General features: G+C 40.1%; 1 protein-coding gene across 1 annotated transcript in view; it reads right to left on the reverse strand.

The window, feature by feature from the left end:
* The window catches only part of brinp1 (bone morphogenetic protein/retinoic acid inducible neural-specific 1), a 250,264-nt gene that overhangs the window by 51,662 nt on the left and 176,173 nt on the right, over positions 1-22,429 (reverse strand). Inside the window, exon 6 of the mRNA XM_062484686.1 lies at positions 110-346. Coding sequence (XP_062340670.1) covers positions 110-346 — 237 coding nt within the window. The remainder of the gene's footprint in view (positions 1-109; positions 347-22,429) is intronic.

Raw genomic sequence — 22,429 nt, forward strand, 5'->3', positions numbered from 1 at the left:
GAAGTCCTTAGGAATGGATCATGTCATATAACTTGTGAAGCAGTCTTTGCGTGGAAATGGTTACATCCCTCAAGACACACTTAAGTAGGCCAGATAAACGTTTAATTACCTGACTTCTCAAAGTCCTTGTAAGAGGTGGCCCAGGTTTCAGCCATCCCAATCAAAGTGTTCTCCATAATCTGGATGTCGGTGATAGGACAGTTGCACTGGGGGTACTCCTCCGTGCATTGGCAAATGCACTGGCTTTTCTGGCACACATACTCTCCCTCGCCATTACACATGATGTAGCTGAGAGCCGATTGAACAAACTTCTCTTGCAGGTACTCAGGGAAGATGACCTGGAGTCCTGCAGGAACATAGAGGCATATTTAGATGTGTTACAGTTTTTCACAATTGTTAACACACGTTTCTAAAAACAAAGTCTTTCTCAAAACTGCACACACAAAATGCTAAACCTGACACTCCCTTTGCAAGATGACTCTTTGCCATCAAATCTCTTAACTGTTCACAAAATGGAACATATTTTCAAATGACACACACATACCATTTATTGAGTACACACAACTAAGCATTTGTCTGCACACTACCAAGCACTATCATTTACAGCACACTGAAGTGCAAAATTAAAAACAAAATTATAGAAATGGAACACACCATATGAATGACAATGACTCTGGAGAATGAGCCATTTCTGCTTTTGTAAAATGTCTGTGTAGGCCTACTTTTTTCTTAGTCAAACATAAAACAGAACACAAATATGCAGCAAAAAAAGTTTTATTTTGGTACACACAGAGAACAGTACAGTACTGTAAACCGGCATGCTCAACCCCTCCGCCCCCCGCCCCTTCACAAAAAAGATGAATTAGGCATCATGCCTCCAGTTCCTGTCTGGCCAGAGGGCCTCATCCACACTCCTTGATGCGGTCTGTGTTCCGTTTGAATGGGACCCTGTACACCTGTTTAATCCGCATGGCATTCCTGCGAAGAATACGGTCCAATGTAGAGAGGCTGACGGTCTGGACGTTCCTGAATGTAGCATGGTCAGCCAGGATCCTAGTTTGTATTTGTCTAGTGTATTTGTTCTAGTCTTGAGAAGTGTGTGCAACAACTGAACATTGTGATAGTGTTTTGACAACAAGGTGATGTGTAATTGACATCAGAGTGTTAAGAAGGAAAGTCAGAGTCTAATGCAGATAAGAGTGTGAAGTAGTGCCAAATTGGATCGAGCGATTGGTACATGAAGTGAAGGTTGTGCAAATTGTGCCGAATTTGCGCTTTTTGTGTGTGAACAACTGAGAAAAACTGTAAAAGGATTATTATATTTCCATGACTACATCAACACACTCATTCTTAGTATTCTCAGTCTTAGTATGAAATAGGACTTTGGTGACAGTGCAGAATACATGCAGGTAGATGTAAAATAACTCTGCATGAAATACAATTAAAACACAATTACATAACATAATACAAATTACTAATACTAAGAGAAGAGAAGTACAGGAATTCCAACAACAACAAAATGCATATGTAAATTGCACTGGAATTTGGGTTTCCCATTTCGCCACCTCATGGAAAAAAGGGCAAGGCCAAAATTGCATGTTGAAGCAATTGGTGGATTCAACCAGGTGGGGAGCGCAATATTAGCTGTCTGTAGTGCTGAAATATTGCCAGTGGTGCTGAACACTGGATACAGAGACAGGAGTGTGAGTCAGAGCAATATTAAAACGCTGATTACTTTTTTTCTGTCTGCCTGTACCAGACAACAGCAAGATTACAACTACGGGACAGAGAAGGGCACTATTTATGTATTAGCTGTTGCAGTCCCACTACTTTTTTGTAGTGCTTTCCATAATTGTCTTTATAGTGAAGAGGTCTGTCATTAACCACTGATCCATTAACAATAATAAAGATTACAAATAATGATTACTATATTACTTTTATATCGTTTTGAATGTTCTGAATATAATAAACCATTTTTGATAGATACCCTGCTATATTAGCTCATGAGAACATGACCTTGGGTCATGTCCAGGAGAGACATTTATGAATTATGTTGCTTGTATCATTGATAAACTGTCATTATTCTGTTTGCTAAAGCTTGATTATGCCTGCATAGCCATAAGTTAGTTAATTTGTAGGATGTGACTGGGAAATGTTTTTGACACTAGATTGTAGGTCAGAAGTCACAATGTTACCAAAGTGTATAGTGCCAGGCAACTTTGAACATTGTTACAAGGAAAATAGGAGGAACGTCAAGGCCATTTCTAGGAGCCCTATCTAAAGATCAAACAAAATCTTTCTAGCACCATGAATGTGGCGTCTTCTTTCTGTGCTTGCGAAGCTATGTTGATTGTCACCCCCCTGACGTTTCTAGTGAGAGTAAAACCTCCCATATTGTGAGAATATTTAACTGCCTTTCATTCCTGTATTCATTGTCCAGTCTTCTGAGATGCTCAACTTGAGTGTATCCAACACCCGCACCTTACATATATGTAATAAATACTTAGATTTTTATCTTGAACTTGTAATTGGCAACTGACTTCATTGACTTGGTACTTTCACAGCAATTGGATAAAAAGAGACCTCTTCAATAGCTCTTATCAATTGTGTTGTTTTTTCTCATCAAACTACACTATAGAGTGGAATAGGGACCTTTGATCATCAACTGTGCAGATATATTTTCACAGTGTAATTGGAGACATATCTGTTGTTGGCTGAGTGCTTCAGATGTGTTCAAGCTGTTTAGTCAAGTTGGTGATTGCTAGTGTTGAATGCATGTCGCCATGGGGCACTTCACAGCAGTGGTAGTGAAGAGCTCAGCTGGTGGGATTTTTATACTCACACCATGTCTTGACTGGATGCGAGCGTATGACTGTCGCGTAGCATCAGACGCTCTCGGTCCACACTGAATCCTTCAAATTCACTTCTGTTACATCATGTACACTAAACACATTACTATGACTTCATGTGCTACAGAGCTTTTAATGCAAGCAACTGAAAATAAATAGAAACAGGGCGTCCGACAAAAAGTTCAGCAAAACCATTGCGTCGCGCCGTGCAGCATTGCGTCGCTCTTGTCCAGTTAGGACATTCCAACAAAAAACAAGGCAATCAAACTCTAAAACAGTTATCTGTAAAAGTATATCTATACCACTGTATATATCTCATGTCCACTTTTCATGTAAAAAAATGTAAGCCGGATTTACAATAACAATAATTAAACTAGAGAGGGTACAATTTCTGTGGAAATTGTAGGGTGTGCTTGCTTGCAGATGGGTCCGTTTAATAACACATTTTTACAACTGATACTTCTGTATATTTTATATAAAAATGTCTACTTATTATTTATGAAGATTGCATAGATTTAAAAGCATACATGTGTTGCTGCTCATTTACAATTCAAAATACAAAAAAGTGAATTGTAGAATAAAACGGTTGTCTTCTCATTTCCCCGCCTGCAAGAGGGAATAGTGATAAGCTATAGCAGCCTCAGTTGAAAAGTTGTATCAAACGAAGATATTGGGCTCATATTGCATTAATTCATAAAAAAAAACTTTGAAACAAGCTGAACACCCTTAACAAGCTATCCTAAGTACCAACATAGTCACCGGCAGTAGTAGATGGAATCGGGATTGAAACAGTAGCCTACCATCTGCTAACTGAAAATATGCCCCCCAAAAAACGTAAATAAGCTTCACATTTTTGTAGAGGGAAATGGCTAATTCAAAAGAAGTTTGCTGGAAGCGATCATTGTCAGTAACAATGCCAAATTAGACCATTTGATCTCAGTCTAGAGCCCTGAACGGTGGATAAGTAGCCTGGTCCTAACCAGACTCTCGTACATTTAATTTGTACAGAGAGTCTGGGCTCGCTCCGTTGACAAGCGTTAACTTCCTTGAAGGCGGGTACTCTGTTGAAGTTTAAAACTATTGGATCTGCCCAGAGCCACTCTTGATCTGCCATAACCAATCGCTAGCGTTTGCCTTAGCCAACTCCTTCACGACTAACAGAGCTAGCTGGAAAATCAAACGAATCCCGTGGGGATCAAAGATTGTTCTTGCTCCGGCTTTAAATTCTTGATATTCGGCAGCGTTGCCACAACGGACCGAATGGCTTCGCTCGCATCTTTCTCCACCGCCATTACGGAACTGCAACACAAACTAGCACACAACATCATCGTCATTGTTCTCAGCCACTCCCTATGTTCGCTGATTGGACAGGTAGAACATTTACCGGAGACATCTGACTTACGTACCTCATGCCCAGACCTAGTACAGAAGCAAAAGCAAAATTGAGCGGAAGTACGTAGGAGGGCAGAGCCAGGCTAGTGAAGAAGCTGACCTCGGTAAATTGTGCTACGAGCAAGCTAGCTAGCCTAGCTGCTGTTGCTAGCCATAATACACTGAGGGGATTGTTTGAATGTGTCGGAAATGAAAAACATTTATTTTGACATCAAGTTTAGGCTGTGGCATTGAAAACAGCGACACACCAAACAAGCTTGAGTTTAAATAAATTATTTAATGTGACATTACGTACTGTACATGCAAGTCTTGAGTTGCTTACGTATGATGCTGCCAGTACTGTGCACAGTACTTACTAGTACTTCTATGCATGTCGTATTTATGAGTCGTTACCAACGTGTGCTGACGTTGTGACGTTAGACTTGCACTGATTCCCTTTGCCGACAAAAGACACTTCTTGCCACAAAAACTTAATTCAAACCTAAACAGTGCAACGGATCGTAAATCCCAATAGAAACAACGCAATCGTGACCAAGATGAACCTTTTGACACAGGTGTTGTCTATGTAGCGCAAATATTGAGGGATCTTTAGGGGGGCAAAAATAATAAATAATATATATGTGAGAGAACAAAGGTTGTGCTCGCCGAAGGCGTGAGCACAACCAATTACATTTATTAATTATTTGATTGATGCACTCATTAGCTAGCAGGTTTCCAGGAAAGGACAAATTACAGTATTGAAAATACAGTTATGAAAAGACAAATCAATACCCAATCTTGAGCTGATTGACTTGCCAGGTCAGCTCTATGGCTATGACATATAAACATCAAGACACTTAAAGCACATTGGATGACAAAGTGGTTGTGAAACCATGAACTTGCCTCTTTCAATCTGTCATTCATTTCTGTGTTACGTTTGTTGTCTAGCCCTTCAATCATTCAGCAACATTTTATTTATTATAAAGGATGTTGCGGGTTAGATCGCAGTTAGTCTATAAATGGATAGCACAACATTATCAACATTCTATATTGTCGACTGACAATGATCACTTTTTGTCTCCAGTCAAAAGTAGTTTAGCAACACATGGTCACATTTACATTTAGTAGACATTGTCCTTGCCCAAGGACACAACGTCATTTTTGCACGGCCGGGAATCGAACCAACAACCTTCTGATTAATAGCCCGACTCCCTAACCGCTCAGCCATCTGACATACAGGGACATCATAAACATTCAAGGGAATGATAGATCCAGTTATCCAGGCAAAACAGTTATTGTTCTTTATTTCTAATTAGGCTACTCATCATTGGTGGAGCTTATGACTGTTGTGTTCACACTTGTAGTTTGGATCTCTTGGTCCGTACCAAAACATTTAATTATAGCCTACATTTAGTCCTTGTTCGCTAACAGAGCAATCGCATCAAAGTTTTTTTTCATCTAACCAAACTTGCCGAGTGTGAACACACCCTTAGATGCAGACTATTTTATTTAACACTGGAATTTACAACTGTCCTGTGAGGCTACATTTCCCCCAGTGCAAATGCTAAGGAGATGCTCTGTGAATTATAGGACCATCAGTGAACTTCTCTAATCCGCCTTCACCTCGGTTACTAAAACCAAATCTGTTATGCTATTCTGTATTCCATACAGACTGCTCGTCAGACGCTCCAAACCGGTTTTGAAGCAAGTGGCTCATCGCTAAAATTGTGTAGGCTACTGGTCGGCACTGCACTGTCTTGTCCAGCATATTGTCCTGTTGCACACGTTTGCACGTGCACTGTAAACATGTGTAGGTCTTATTTAGTCCTATGTAGTAGTCATGTATTTCTTTGATGTTTTATGCAGTATCATGGTTCTGGAGGAACGTTGTTTCGTGGCGATGGAGGGGGAAAGATAAAAAGATAAAAAAAGAGAGATGAGAAAAGGCAGAGAGAGAGAAAGATGTATGATGAGTGCAAGAGACTGAGGGCCTCATGTACGTACATTCGCAAACGTAGCGTTATTAGCGTCATGGCCAACCCGCAGATTGCGCCCACTGTAATACTTCAGTTTACGTCGTATTTACGAAACCTGCAGGTCATCGGGTAATCAGCGCCTTTCTCCGCACACTATACCGTACATTGCCAGCATTTAAACGCGCAATTGAATGGGCCTGCTTCTCTCTTTCTATCATGGATCAGCCACCAAAGTCAAAACAGCGATGACTGTTTGAAATGATCCTGATGCCAATATTTGATTTCTTCCAGTAACTGTAATATTGCATGGCTGCTTAATTTGTAACGCGTAATAATTTTGTGTTCACTCAACTCAAAAAGTGTGATCCTTGTTGCAAAAATCCTTTTGCCTATATCTTCGTCTTGCTCGGGTTATGGCTGCCATTTCACCAGGAGGCATATGCGCATCCTGGTTTACGCCTGCTTATAACAGGCGGAGAATTTTCACCGCAATATAGAGGTGCGTTTTCACAGGCGGTTTTTGTACATACCGCGGAACACATAATTAGGCGCACTTTACGCATCCCCTCCCATCTCTTTAAGGGAAACTCCCACTTTCCCCTTGACCCTCCCGTGAATGCATATGCATGACACGGAAAAGCGCAATTTGCCATTGTCAGTTCCGGCGACAGGCAGTCTGCGCTTTTACCTCAGTGCGGCATGTTTGTACATACCTTGCCATGCTTTTACGCGCAAACAAATATGCCTGAAGTGGGTGCAAAAGTGTTAGTACATGAGGCCCTGAGAGACACAAAGAGCAGTAGAAAGAGAAACTGAATGGGTGCTGAATACTGAATAATGTCCTAAAGCTTCTGTAAGCAGCAGAGAAGCTGATTTATGGGACTGCTGGAAACTCACTCCTGATTGACCACCTCCAATTGAGAGTTGACACTGAGGTCAGGGGGAGAAGATTTCATCAGGTAGGAGGGCCTTGCAGAGACATAGGGAGGTGAAATAAAAGCTGCAGTCATTCATCTTGAAAATTATCCAATATTATCAGTTATATGGTTCCCAAATTAATGTTATTTTACAGATAGGATAATTTCACAAGTCATTAGTGTGAGATAGTGTCCCTGAAACGTTCAGGAAGGTGGTAGGCAAGCAGACTCAGCAGACTCTTCAATACAAGAACCAAAAGAAACATAAGCAAAATAAACCAAAATAATTAACAGAATTAAATCATAATAACTCAAACAAAAGTTACCTGGTTGTGGCAGCACAACCTTCCCCCCAGTAAAGCAAACCTTCACTGTCGTTATAGGGTGGGTCCCCTACATCTAGCTATCTTCAGACTGCCCAAACCAAGATGAAGGTGATCTCACCCATCCGATGCTGGAGGTGACGTTAAATCTGGTCCCAAGGCTACTTTACCAGCCCATATATCCTCCTACAGGCAGTACCCACAAGGTAAACAGTCCCCCCCCCAAATCTACCACACATCACATAGCTCAAAATAAACATTAATACAAACAGAACCCCCCCCCCACCACTTGGTTCAACCAGTGATGTCATCCATGACATCACCTCAACCATAAAATCAGGAAGTACTGGGCGGCCCCCTACCAGTACTTCCCAGTCCTTAATGGTGGATCTAAACAAAGAAACATGACTATGCAGAAATGAAACAAACATTTGCTCAGTCTGGATCCTGGAACATAAATAAAAGGTATCTGTACTACCCAAAATTGTGTCTGTGCTTGACGTTTATTGTAACCAAATACTCAAAAAAACAAGTAGAATAAGTACATAACTGGTAAATTAGACTCACCAGACCTCAAGGCCCTGACGTGACAAGTGGTGAGTACAGGCGTGTTCTCACCCACTTCGTCACATTTCGTATCAGGCAGTTCGATCTGGCACACTATTATTAGGCATTAGTGGCAGCAACTGCATGGTCTCCAAATCACATTAACTCGCTAGGGTTTAATGAAATGCCGAATTTGTCTTGTGGTATCTTGTAAAATGTGTCTTGTAAATCTTGTAAAACTAACGGTGCATGTCCACTACAGCGACACAATGTGATGCTTTCCATTCATTTTCAATGGAGCCAGGCAAATCACTTGCGTGGTACATTGTGGGTAGCGATGCGATTCTAGCGATTCGAGTTGAGATTTTCGGAACTTTCTGTAAATGTGGAGCGATTTTCGCGAGCGATGCCCAATAGGCTTGTTGTTTTGTTGGTCATGGTAAACATTTCTAGCTTTCACAGTTTCAAGATGGAGGACAAACTGATCGTCTGTGTGGCTGCATTCCCAGCCCTGTTTGATACGTCTGTATTCGTACAGAGATGTTAACAACAAAAAAAGTTGGTTGAGTTTTTGTACTGTAATTCTGTCTCCTAACAAAACGTAACTGTGCTATGCACTGTGTCCCGATGGCATACTGTAACATTTAATCTTTAACCCTGAATACAAATACTAAAAAAATATCATGCTACATATAGCAAGTAGGAGTGCAACAATTCAACAAGCCCACAGTTTGGTTCGGTTTTTTGGGTCACGGTTTCGGTTTTGGTTCGGTTTTGTTTAGCAAATTAGGGGGAAGAAAAAAACATCACCATTTTAGTATTTTCTCTATATTTTCGGTGTATTTTCTGTATATCCGGCTAAGTGGGAGGTCCCGCAGCGCAGAAGGGGGGTGGATCTGGCGACTCAAAACGGGGGTTGGAGGAAACCGGAAAACCTAACACAAAAAAAATACACTGCCTACATAGCTTCTCTGACAAAAAAAACCTGCTTGTACATCAGGACAATGTACATTTTAATTTCAGAAAATGCACTGCATGGGTGTGAAACGTTAAAAATAAACACGGCAACAATCGTTTTTACAAGCAGCAATTATCCATTGGATTAAATTAACCAAAAAGCGCTGGATGAGACAAACAGTCCATCATGTGACCATGACCATGTAAACAGCACAGGCTACTTGTGGGACTTATTTGAAAAGGTTAAGCACATTTTGTTGTCTTTTTGACATTTTTTCCTCTGAGGGAAACAAGGCTAACAGCTAGCCTACTCAACCAGCACAAGCTCAAGTGTCACTTGAAGTGCCTCCCCCTCTGTCTTAACCTGAAAATTCACCTCAAAACGCATCGAAAATGCAAACACAAGATTTTTGTGAAACTTCAATGGGGGATAAAGACTAACAAGACATCTAACAACATTGAACACTACACAAAAAGTTTTTAAAAAAATCATTTAGGCAAATCATTTTCCATAGTGACAAAAGGTGCCTTATCCAATAAAAAAGGTTCCGGAATAGCCCTGGTTAGCATACTTTACACGTGCCTGGCTTCGTATGATTTGCCTCTCCAGCAGTGTTGCCAACTCCTCAGTAAGGAAAGTAGTGGTGCTGCGCGAGGCTATAGTGAGACTGAATGCCTGTGAGTGCTTTGGGATGTCGGAGGAGCTCACGACAGCACCCGCTGCTCGTTGAGGACAGTACTGCGATCCGTGCTTTCATGTCAGAGTCTCTAAAACACCAGCAAGTCTCCAACAACATAAAAGTCTCCAGGAGGGTTTGGAAAGATCGCCAGATATAGCGAGAAAGTCGTTAAGTTGGCAACACTGCTGTGCGGGTGTTCGGTTGTTTATAAAAAAATAAATTAAAAAAAATTAACTCGGTTACATGTAAAACCGAACCGTGGGTAGTGTGTTAAACGGTTCTTTTTTTTCGTTTCGGTTTTGCACCCCTAATAGCTAATGTATTGGATTTATTGCATCATGTGTGTAAAAGTTGTTTCATCGATATTGTGAGACCGATCACGTACTGTAACATTTATTCTTTCACTCTGATTAAAAATACAGCAAAAAAAGAGCCAGAAGTGTGTATAGTAGATAACATCATGCTAAATCTAGCCAGCATATCAGATTTTTGTTAATGTGTGTAAAAGTTGTATTTTGATCGATATTGAGAGTAAGTAAACCCAAATCTGCGCACTTTGCCATGACATTATAGGAACTACAACAGTGACTTTAGAGAACTACAACTCTGCATTCATCTGTCTGACACGACCCGAGCGTGGTTCACTGTGGGAAGGCAAACGATTTGCGTCGCTGTAGTGGACACGAACCGTAAGAAAACAGCTGACATGGTGACAGACAGGAGGAGAGTTAGAGAGCAAAGGAGAGGGGACAAAGAATGGCTGTGTGTGCTTAAAGAGATGTCAAACACATGTTGCTTTTCTAATAGTCTTCTTATCAATTCCCAATAAGTTTATCATCAAAAACATCTTAATGAATTTACATGTTAGTTTTTTCCCCCCTATCCAAATATTAACAACATATCCTCCCATAAATGTATATTTCAAGTCATATCATCGACTGAAGTCATCAAATAGTGGTCTCTGGGCACTGGCATAATTTGCATACTGATTTAGACTTAAATCACACATTAAACATCGTCTGGAACCTCAGTTACAGCACTGGTTTGTGCATCACAGGCCTGGACAGGAGAGAGCATTGTCAGGATCCACGAACACTGGATGCACATCTTTATTTGAACTGATACAGACTATTCTTTACTGCTCTGACCAACATGCCTGGTATTACAACTTTAATTAGTTGACTTCTGTTTGTTTGTGGGATGATGATATTTGCATGTTGAAACCGGTCTAGACCTAGGTTACATGTTCGAGTGCAAGCAAGGCCTGTCGTTAAGATGTGCATTTTGCTATTCAAACTGTGTATGCTATAGCCTATATGGTTAGTCGTTCATTGTAGATTGTTTTTGAGTCCCAGTTCACGACCACCTTTGTTATATTTAGCTGACTTCCGGTTTAGTTGACCTCAACGGTTCAGTTTGTTAGTATTTACTACTGGGTTGAAATTGAATCTTTTGTGGCTGACAAAAGCCTTTGATCCATACCAGGTCGGATCAAAGTAAGAATACCTGGTTCATTTACAGTTTGGATATTTTTTTTCTTCATATTGTTTATTTATTTTGTTTAATTATTGTTTAGATTGTGTTACCAGGGAATCTTGTGGTGAAATGTAATGTCTTTGTCACATTATGGGAAAAGCACACAGGTGTCTTTTGATATTATTTTGGATATGTCTGTAAGTGAATGTGGTTGGTCACCTGGCTTGACAGGGATTGCTTTGAGAGCAGCACAATACAACGGGTGAATTATTTATTATTGTGTGAACTGTGATGGGTTGAATGCGAATCATAAACAGACTAGTGTCTGGACTCTTGTGTGGACTCTCTTCTTGAGTGTCTTACACTGTCGAACAATTGACATGATTCTACAAGACACACATCTGTTTAGCAAAGACTTCAGTCGTATGGCTACAAAGTTAGAGTAATGGTTTCCAAAGTAGAAATGTATCGGAGAAAGGCATCTCTGCTTATGCCATGAACAAATTAGATGAGGACTTTTAAGATACGCTAACACAACAGATGTTACAACTGAATACTCATTTATAGTAGGAGCGGTTATGAATGCCGTATGGCATACAAATGAACGATCAAGTTCAATCGCCTTCAAAGATCAGGACCTGGCTATTGCTACTCTGCTATCTTGGGCCAAGAGTCTCTGGCTTGTAGACATATGGCGGTCTTTTACCCTACAATGAAGGATGATTCCTTTTCCTCAGCCAGGCACAAATTGTTCTCAAGGATAGATTCTGTTTTTTCTTCTCCACAACTTTGATAATGTCATTTTACTTCCTATTGCTCTCTCAGATCACAAAGGGGTATTCTGTTGTCACACGAGATGCATATATAACCATGATATTAGATGGTGCTTCAACTCCACCTTGTTAGGTGACAAATACAAATCACAATTTCTCTCAACTTGAAGGCATTCTTAATTTCAATATAGGCTCAGTTGAGGACCCCAGAATATTATGGGATGTGGAGACAGGTTTCATAAGCAGCAACATCACTTGGTTTTCTTCAAATTCATGCAAGGCTAGGTTATTCAAACTTTAGAGGCAGACTTTGCCAGACTAGGCAACATTTTACTAGACCATTACTCCACACAGATAGAATCTCAACGTGAACTTACTAGGAAGGAAATAAATTATATCTTAAAACAATGCTCAGAATTTCAAATTAACAGGAATAGGCAGAGATTTTACTTTCATGGGTCTAAACCTAGTCACCTTTTGGCTTAACCCTTGTGCTGCCTTCGGGTCACATGACCCAAAGGTTTCAACAAGCGAACCATTGCTGTGTTTACCCAATTTTACCCAATACAAAAACAAATAAAAATAAATTTATTTTAACCTTCGCAATGTGGGGGGTCTGAGACAGCCCAACGGTTAAAAGAAAATGCTTCACTTTGTTTTTGTATGCAGTAAAGTTGTCGCAATACAATGGTGGGTCACAATGACTGATGGGTCAGAATTACCCGAAGATAACACAAGGGTTAAACGAAAACACAAACCGATGCACGCAGAATGCCATGTTGGCGCGCTCTTCTGAGCTTTCCAAATAGCCACTGCAGCACGCACACAGAAGTTCAGGTGTCAGACTTGGCACATAAGTCGGAATGGAGGTAGGCTAAGAATACATTACAAAACTGAAGAAAGTTCCTAAATGATAGGCCTACCGATCATCTTATTTTGACTACAACATAAAAACAATATTACATGAAGCTCAAAAAAACTGTATTTGCGCTCAAATGAATGCGAAAAAAATGTGGGCGCTTGCATTAATTATTGATGTCCCTGCCAAAGATGATATCAAACTTGCGTCCCTGAACTGTTGTATAGTGGGTCAAGCAAGGGGAGTTTCTATACCCGAGTAGTGCATTATGCGCAGCAAGCTTGAAAGAAAAAAAAAAGGGATATGAATAGGGGCCTGTGCCCAGGGCCAGGTTAAGGTCATCTGGGGCCCGGGGCAGAAGCCTCCCCGAGGATATTTTTTTATATATATATTATTATTACTATGATTTTTATCAATATATATTACAGAGAGAAAGATTGGTAATTAAATTATGACAGACAAAAATATCAGTATGTGATACATTGTAATCAGTGGCGGCTGCTGGTCTTTCAAAGAGGGGAAGCTCATTTTCGGCCTACATCCTATTTTTTTTATTTTTATTTGGCTAGTTCACTGGCTAGTTCACCCCTACGACACTAGCCTAGCCTACTGAATGAATGAACGAACGATCTAACAAAACAATATTAATCAAGGAGGAAATGTGGAAATTAGGTTAAACTGAAACAAGGAACGTGGTGTATAATTGTGTGAAATGTATGATGAAAATTGGTTAGCAATTTTGCCAAGCAAATACCAAGAAATAGGTTGCTGCAGTTTGTCTTTCAACTACAGTTGCAAAATCCGCGATGGGACTGAGTTTGAATAGCTTCGGTGACTTTTTGTAGTACAAAATTACTGTCAATCAAAAGGAGATGCAGTCTTTCGACAGACCCTCCAATCATCACGCGGAAGCCCAGCGTCCAGGCCAGGCCAGCCCACTCCTCCATTCACCCCCAGAGACGCTGAGCGTCCGAGGCGGGACATAATCTCAGCATTTATCCAATGACTGTATAGTTTCGAAGCACTGAAAAAAACTGTTAAAAGCAGTCCCATTGAAGTCCATGGAAGCTGAGCTTCAACAGGGAAATGCACTGTGACGCTACGGGAATGTATGAGAAGGAAATCAGTCAGTCGACCTGCTAATATATGTAGCTGATTCTGAAAGAACTCGTCTTCGATATGAATGTGTTCTAACGAATTGTTCTAACGCAAATGTTAACACAATAGTAAATATTTGACCATTAATTTTCTGAAATTTTAGGGGACGCTGAGCTTCCCTTGCAGTCTTAAAGAAATCGCCACTGATTGTAATACATTGTAACACGCACCCCTAGCCAGCCACGATGTCAAATAAATTGGAACATGCTGCCTAGCGTGCACACACACAGCCCAGCGAATACATATATACAAACAACTCGATTGAACAATTTAATTATCAGGCTGTGGCCGCCTACTGAAAAGAACATAGGCTAGATAATCAGTGTGGGACTAGTTTAAGTCCACTCGTCTACTTTTTTGAAGGCAAAGTCACGAATCAAATCGTTGAAGTAAATTTGGCGAAGCAGGTCAAACTCGTTTGACATCACCTTCATGCAAAGCCATTGTTGTCTTGCATGCTTTGATACCTGCAACGACACGTGACGCTAAGAGAACGTGGACTTCACTACGGGTGGGTAAATGCATCAAAAATATGTATTATCATTATTAATTTTTTTATCTCATGTGCCGGGGCCCCCTAGTGTCTGGGGCCCGGGGCAGCAGCCCCTCCTGCCCATTGCACAAACGAGGCCCTGCCTGTGCCCCAGTAGAGTTTTATGTTTAACACCCCTGGCACAATGCAATACCCGAGATATTAGCCTATTCATTCTAAATTATTTAGTCCGTGGATGTAGGTTAAAACGAACGTATGACAAAAATGGCAGCCGAACACACAGAATGCATGCTTGAAAGTTGACACAACTATTTGTGAAATAGCCAAATCCAATTATTACTATTCTGACTGACAGTGTATGGACAGCTGCCCTATAACCTAAATGTACACCTGTACATTTAGGCACTGGAAAGATTTCCAATGAACATAGTCTGCCTCCACAGTTCTAGATGGGGCTTGGACAGTGGCAGACTCTGGCTGTTTGAAGGGCAGGGGCGTAAAAATTGCTACTGCACGACATGGGCTCTCACCAATGTAACAATGGGAATGGGACGCTAATATACTCACTTTGGGAAAGCATTCCCTAGTGGGCACATTGTAGGGGAGACTGTTGGTCACAGCATCTAATTGTCTTCTTTGGAAAGGGCACAAATTGGGACACTGTCATGTAGGGGCAGCATAAAGGGCACTTCATAACAGCACCCTTTTCCATTGGAAGAAAGGGCATGGGAACAGTCAAGTTTAGACCATTATAAGGGCACCTTATAGGGTATTGCATCACGTTTTCTCTACTATTAAGACTATCATTTATTGCGTTAAGGGGCATCCTGGGCACAAGCATATTTCCCAATGTGAATGGCAGACAGTAGGGCACTGTCTCATTTTTGCCACTCTGGGCATTTTAGAAACACCCTGGGGGCACCAGGCAGTCACCCCCTGAGTCTTCCAGTGGGCCTGGATACACCCATGGGTAAAGTATATTGCACCTATAACATTGGGGAAGCCAGAAGGAGAGGGTGAAGTAATGCAGAGGCTTGTCAACATATAGGATACTTTACTAAACAATGAAAATACTTTATACAATTGAATAAAAAGTCTCATTGATTCTTTGTGTTTCAAGATGACCTGGAAAACGGATGAAAATATTCAAGTACCGCTTTGGAGCAAAGTATACCCTTCTTATTTCATGGCATAGTTGCCTTTGCTAAACCTTTCTAAGTCACCAACCCTGTTCAAGAATGTCCCACATGCAAAGACACACAGTGATGCAGACAGACTGAACAGTGTCAAGGCTGGGCTACAGTGAGTTTGCTTCCTTATGTGTAATTCCAGCAGACTACATAGTCTAGGCCTACCTACAGAGACTACAGTTTACTACCCTCCTTTCTACTATTATAGTGTACTACTCTCCTTTCTACTAAGGACGGTCGGCTGTTCTCATGTGTTCATTGCCATCCTTAAGACTTGCTAAAGTGTTTTTCTATATATATACTGTATATTTGTAATATATTTTTAAAGAATGACAATAAAATCTATCTAGATAAACTATGCTGGGCCTGCTGAACCGATACCTCTTCCACAGATAGCGGTAAGGGAAGCATTACTTCTGTCTCTGAAGACCCTTAGGGCTGGTGGGATAAACGCTCTTTGTATAATCTGAGAACCTTCATCCACAGGGTTGAAGAATGGATACGTAATAATTGACATTGACAAAACTGCTTAGTTTAGGCCTTATTTTATGTAAATTAACCAATGGCTTTTGAAAACAGTGAAAGTGACATTTTTTGTTAACTTGTTTATTTAAATGAATACATTCTTTGGAGATGAAGTAAACAGGTAAATGAATTAATGCTGGGTAATAATGTGAGAATTTGTTTCCGAACCGTTACAGAACAAAAATGCTCTGCAGGATGAAATTCACTTGACGGAAATGTCTTTTGACTTTCGTTTCCACCTGTTTGAAATTATTTGCAACACATCTTAATTTAGCTCGACTCAGTGGCGAAAATCTGCTATCAACTTTGGGGGGGACAATTATATGACATTTTCTCAAGAGCAATTTCTGAGGGGGACACCAAAATGACTGCTGTAACACAGCCTATATTGTAATATGTTAAATGTATATTGAGGAACCATAATTAATACTCCTGGATAATTTATAGTTAGTAACTGAAGGGGTTGTCTCAAATTGTTCAAATGTAGTTATAGTAGTGTTTCTTATCAGTCAAGTATGAATGCAGGTGAGCAGTTTGTTATTACAATGGGCATGGTGCAGTCTCATCTAAAATAATCTCAATTGAACCATCATAAAAAGTCGGGGGAAATCGCGAAACCATTTCTCTTGAAATGTCAACACTTTGTTGGCAAGAGTCTGCGGTTGTGTAAATTGTGGGTGTGGCTGATATGGTTCTGTGCCACCACTGAGGTGACTAGACAGTGCTGTGCCACTGTCTCCTATACTGGTGCTGCTGGCAAAAAGGTTGACCCCCGGTCCTGCCATGGCTGTGACACTGTCATCTGAAGTCTCTCCCTGGCTCTTTCCCTTTCAACACCCTCACTAACTCACAGTCTGTCTCCTAGAAAAGAAATAAGGTGTTTGCCATCCTCCTAACTACCAGTACCCAATACTACACAATTAATCACAACAACAATAACATTGCCTCAAACTAATCTTGGTTCAGTCACCAGTTTAAGTAGAGAGTGGGGGTATCCATGGCATTGTCCAATTATGTCCCTATTTTACAAGTCTAAAGAAGAGAACCCGTCACACAATGTGCAGGTTATTTACAGTAGGAGATGGGCTTCTATCATTTATTACCATTCTTCTAGAATAGGCTTCGATCTACCAGGTAGCTAGACAGTCAGTTAGGAAAGGTGAAACGGATTGCATTGACAAGGATTGACAGCTGTATGAGTTCTGCCGAGTTTTCCCTTTACACAACGCAAACTGCAACCTTTTGTCATTTTAATATAATTCATGTTTTGGTTTTATATTGGCTGGCTTCCCAGAATAGCTGAATTTGCAGAGCTAGCGAGCCCCAATTCCGTTTGTGTGGTATTTGCCATCATCTTTGCTATCGCCAGTTTACTCCAGATCGGCACACAGGTGCTTCAAAGTCCCTAGAGACGATTTAGCTTTTGCAACGAGACCATTTAAGATAATTATGACAATGGTATAATATAGTATAGTTCTGTTCAGTATCGCTAACCATGGCAAATGGATTTCGAAGAACTACAATATCCGTGCTGATCTTGGATTAAATTGACGATAGCAGAGTTTCCATCTTTTGACAACGCCAAATGGAATAGGTGCTAGCTAATGTTTGCTCCATCGGTTTGTTTGCTAGCTGTGCAAATGCATCTAGATTAGTGTGTGTGAGCCCTGCCAACATAGTGAAATCGCTATGGTGCGATTAACTGGATTAATTTCACGTTAGCTACGTGCATTTCAGATGGTATACACTCAAGTCACTTTGTCAGATAAGCAGGGCCGGCCCAAGGCATAAGTGAACTAAGCGGCTGCTTGGGGCCCCCGTGGCCACCAGGGGGCCCCATTTGCGTTTCTTTTTTATATAAGAAGATATAGTTTTTATTTCATTTGTAGTTGATTGTTATTCAGCTTTATATTTTACTCTTGAACCATTATCTTTTTATTTTTTGTAATTTTGTAAGTATTTTATTTGATATAGTCAGTTTTGTAAGAAATAAGAAAATACTGTTCATCTTTAAGTTATTTGGAGTTGAATGTTTTGCACTTTTGCACATTGCTAGTTTAAACCATAAGCTATTAAAGTGGTTAACTTGTGTACGATAGATGCATTGTCTGGTTTATTTAGCTACTTTTCAGTACACCACATTAAGTACACCACTTAGTACTGTAAGACTTTGAATACTTAAAGTTCAAATCAACACCTGACCAATCTTGTGGGTTTGCTTCTGTTAAAATTAAAAACCGTATAAGGGTGAAAACATGCCAGGCAAACATTGGTATGATGTAAGCAACACAACTAATACAATTGCTAATTAGTGCATTACATTAACAGTGTTCGAATAATCAAGCATTAAGAATAATCAATAATATTTGCGTCACAGGGGGGCCCCCAAATCAATTCTGATTAAGGCCCCATAAAGGCTTGGGCCGGCCCTGCAGATAAGGAACACAACTACTGCATTGCTAGCTTCTCTCAGTCACTGACTAATTCAAACAGCTGGTGATGTTACTTAGCTAGCTCTATAGAAAAAGATGCCTTACAGATCCAGCTATTTTATGACGACTTTGAAACAGCAAACCCCTTGGGGTCTAAAAAGGGTATACACAAATTAGGTGCTATATACTTTACATTAAGGAATTTTCCCCCAATCTTTAATTCATCATTGATAAATATTCATTTGTGTGCTCTTTTCCATGCGCAGGACATCAAGCGTTATGGTTTTAATTTGATACTTGAGCCACTTGTCAGTGATCTTAAAGTACTCGAGACAGAGGGACTTAAAGTTCCCAGATTGAAAGATGTGATTCACGGTACCATAGTTCAGGTCACTGGTGATAATCTTGGGTTGCATGGTTTATTTGGCTTTGTGGAGTCATTTGGGGCAAGGTATTGTTGTCGTTTCTGTCTCCTTGAGAAAGATTGTTTTCAAACTGTGTTCTGTGAAGATGATCCAAAAGTTGTACTACGAACTATCGAGATGCACAAACTTTACAAACAGATCCTACACTACCTCATATCTATGGTGTCAAACGCATTTGTCTGCTGAATTCACTACAGTATTTTAATACAGCCAACAATTTTTCTGTAGATATAATGCACGATATTTTAGAAGGAGTTGCTCAGTTTGAAGTCAAACTTGTCCTGCAGTACATTAAGGAAAACTTCCTAAATGCTGAACAACTGGCTGGTAGAATACATGCTTTTGACTATGGATACAATCAGCAGCGAAACCGTCCACCTAGAGTAAAGTTGTTTGATGGAAGTAATGATTTGGGGTTGAATGCAATACAGTCTTGGTGCTTATTACGTAATATGCCTTTGCTATTTGGTGATTTAATACAGTCAGATGACCAGCACTGGCATCTTCTACTTTTGCTTCTACACATTGTTAACATTGTATTTTCCCCAGTCCTTACAGAAGGCATGACCATTTACCTCAAACATTTAATCATTGATCATCATCAGCTCTTCAAGCAGTTGTTTCCTGCAATCAATCTCTTACCAAAGCATCACTTCATGATTCATTACCCTCGTAATATAAAAAACATCGGCCCAGTTCTGCACATGTGGTGCATGCGTTATGAAGCTAAACATAATTTTTTTAAGAAGCAATTAAAAAGCTTTAAAAATGTAACAAAAACATTAGCCAAAAAGCACCAAAGTTGTATGGCAATGTATCGAGAGTCCTTTAGCAAGGAAAGATTAACTTTAGGTTCGGGGAAGATGGTAACACTTAGTGAGCTCAAAGAAGGTCCCGAGATTGCTTTAAAATTTGGGTCTGTATTGTCTACCAGTGTGTTTTCTGCCAAGTGGATCAAACATCATGGTACAGAGTACCGCCGTGACTTCATTATCTGTACTGAGGTAGCATTTGAGATGCCTGTATTTTGTAAAATCAAAATTATTGCTGTGAAAGATGACTGTGTATTGCTCTGTGGAAAACTGATGGAAACAGTGTGTTTTGATTACCATTACTATGCCTTTAAGGTCAGGATGCATCCAGACAGGGTTCAAAAGGTGATCAACATTAATGAACTGTGTTACTTTAAACCTTTTGATGTTCAAATGAAGTATGGAACGACAGATTCCTCCTTGTATGTTGTTCCCTATTGCCATTTTATGGAAACCTAAGGTCAATGTTTTAAAAAGGGATTTGTATTCTTAATATATTTTAGCCTGACATAGTTGAGCTGTTAATAAAAATTTGAAATGCATTATTTTGTGGTAAGTTGTGATTTTTACTCACTTAATGGAGTATTTGGTGTAATTTGACACTAAAAAAGTGTAAAATGAATACTGCTGAGATTTATTTCCGTGACACTATACGGTGTTAGAATTTGACTCTATTTGAGCTTGTTTTTCACTGCAAGATAGTCAATTATCAACACAATAGTGTGTAACATCAACACTTATCAGAGTTATTTTAACCTTGAGTGTCAACTCCATGCAGTGTTAAACTGGACTGGAATCAAACTCAATCAGAGTTGATTTGTTATTTTAGAAGAGTAAATGATTAACTCTTCCAAGGGTAATATTTACACTCTCCAGTGTTATTTAACCTTTAGTGTAAAATTAAAATAACACTATTCAGTGTAAGCGAGTGTTAAATTTTTACTCTATTTAGAGTTAATTTAACTCTAAAATGTTAACACTATGAAAAGAGTCAAATTAACACTAATTCAGGGTGGGACCAAATACACTCAGGAATAGTGTTAAATTTAACTCTTTGAGTGTTACTTTAACACTTCAAAATTTACTGTGTAGCTAACATAGTGACCAATGCAAGGAAAATGGTGACAGTTATGAATGTTTTATTGTATTGAGTGGTAGAAATAAATTGTCAAACCAATCCTTTCTTACAACTACTTACTGGACATCAGCCACCATCAGACACAAACAGATACTGTCCTATTTTCACACACGCACCTGCATCACTGCTGAGGGCTGGGGCTGTGGATCAAACCATTGTGGGACCAAGGGCGGGGTTCGCAATCTTTTTAAATTTAAAAAAGCGCCATTGTGCCCATAATCAGCAAAGCGCTTTCATTGCATATTATCAATGCTATTGAAATTACATAGTTATGTTAACAGTGATTTATGGGGAGGACAAATCATATTTAGTCCGGTGGCTGAGCGGTTAGGGAGTCGGGCTAGTAATCTGAAGGTTATCTGTTCGATTCCTGGCTATGCCAAATGACGTTGTGTCCTTGGGCAAGGCGCTTCACCCTACTTGCCTCGGGGAGAATGTCCCTGTACTTACTGTAAGTCACTCTGGATAAGAGTGTCTTCTAAATGACGTAAATGTAATGTAATATTTTCCCAGGATTGGGGGGGTTGTGTCCCCCCCCAGGATTTCCGCCCATGGCTCAACTTTTAGCCTGACACGGAGCAGGCTAGTTCAGAAGTATAAGTTACCTTGGTTACTTAGCTATAACTAGAATAAGCCACTTTATACCATGGTCTGGGTGAATACTCGATTCTGATTGGCTGCAGGGGTGTCCATTATCGGGTGATAACGGACACCTACTAGGTAATTGCAGCAAAACTGTCTTTTTCACTGTTCTAAATTATTGCGCTGGCTACATAGTATCATGAGCCTGTACAAAGTGTCTGAAATAAGTAACCATAACAACAGGGACGCAGTCAAAGCCTCCATTTACAATTTTGAAAGACTTACAAGCTTAACAAGCTAATTTGTATTTACAACAATGAGTGACCTGAATATTTATTTTAACCTATTTGAAAAATGTTACTTTTCTGAATCTATTATGTCAGTGTCACGTAACCACTCATCTCACATCCCATTCGCTATTCACCTCGCTAGTCAAACTACTTCAGACAGGCTGCGGCCAACACAACAGTAGCCGCAACTCGACACATGGCCGATTATTTTCTTCTTCAAAATCTTGATTTTATTTGGGGACAATGACATGGCTCGATAGCTGGTTAGTCTTGTTGTTAAACATACTGTCAAATTATAATTACTGTTTGGAGAATATGTCAACTTTGATGCGGTCATCTCACATCCATTTTCTATTCAACTCGCTCCACAGGCTGCGGCCGTACTGTAGCCTAGTACTAGTATATGGCCGATACTTTGCTCGTATGAAAATCTTGACATTGATTTGGGGACAATGACATAGCTGGCCATCTAAATAGTCTTCTTGTCAAACATACTGTAAAATTATATTCACTGTTTGTCAACCGTACACAATGTTATTGCCTTTGAATCTTGCTAGCATAACGTTATCTTTCGGGGTAATAAGTGCAGCCAAAGGAAAGCCGGTGTTGTCGCCCAACTGGTTACCACGCTAACTGGTTCCCCAGCTGTGCGTTCAC

The sequence above is a fragment of the Osmerus eperlanus genome, chromosome 18 (assembly GCF_963692335.1).
Source record: "Osmerus eperlanus chromosome 18, fOsmEpe2.1, whole genome shotgun sequence".
Taxonomy (NCBI): Eukaryota; Metazoa; Chordata; class Actinopteri; order Osmeriformes; family Osmeridae; genus Osmerus; species Osmerus eperlanus.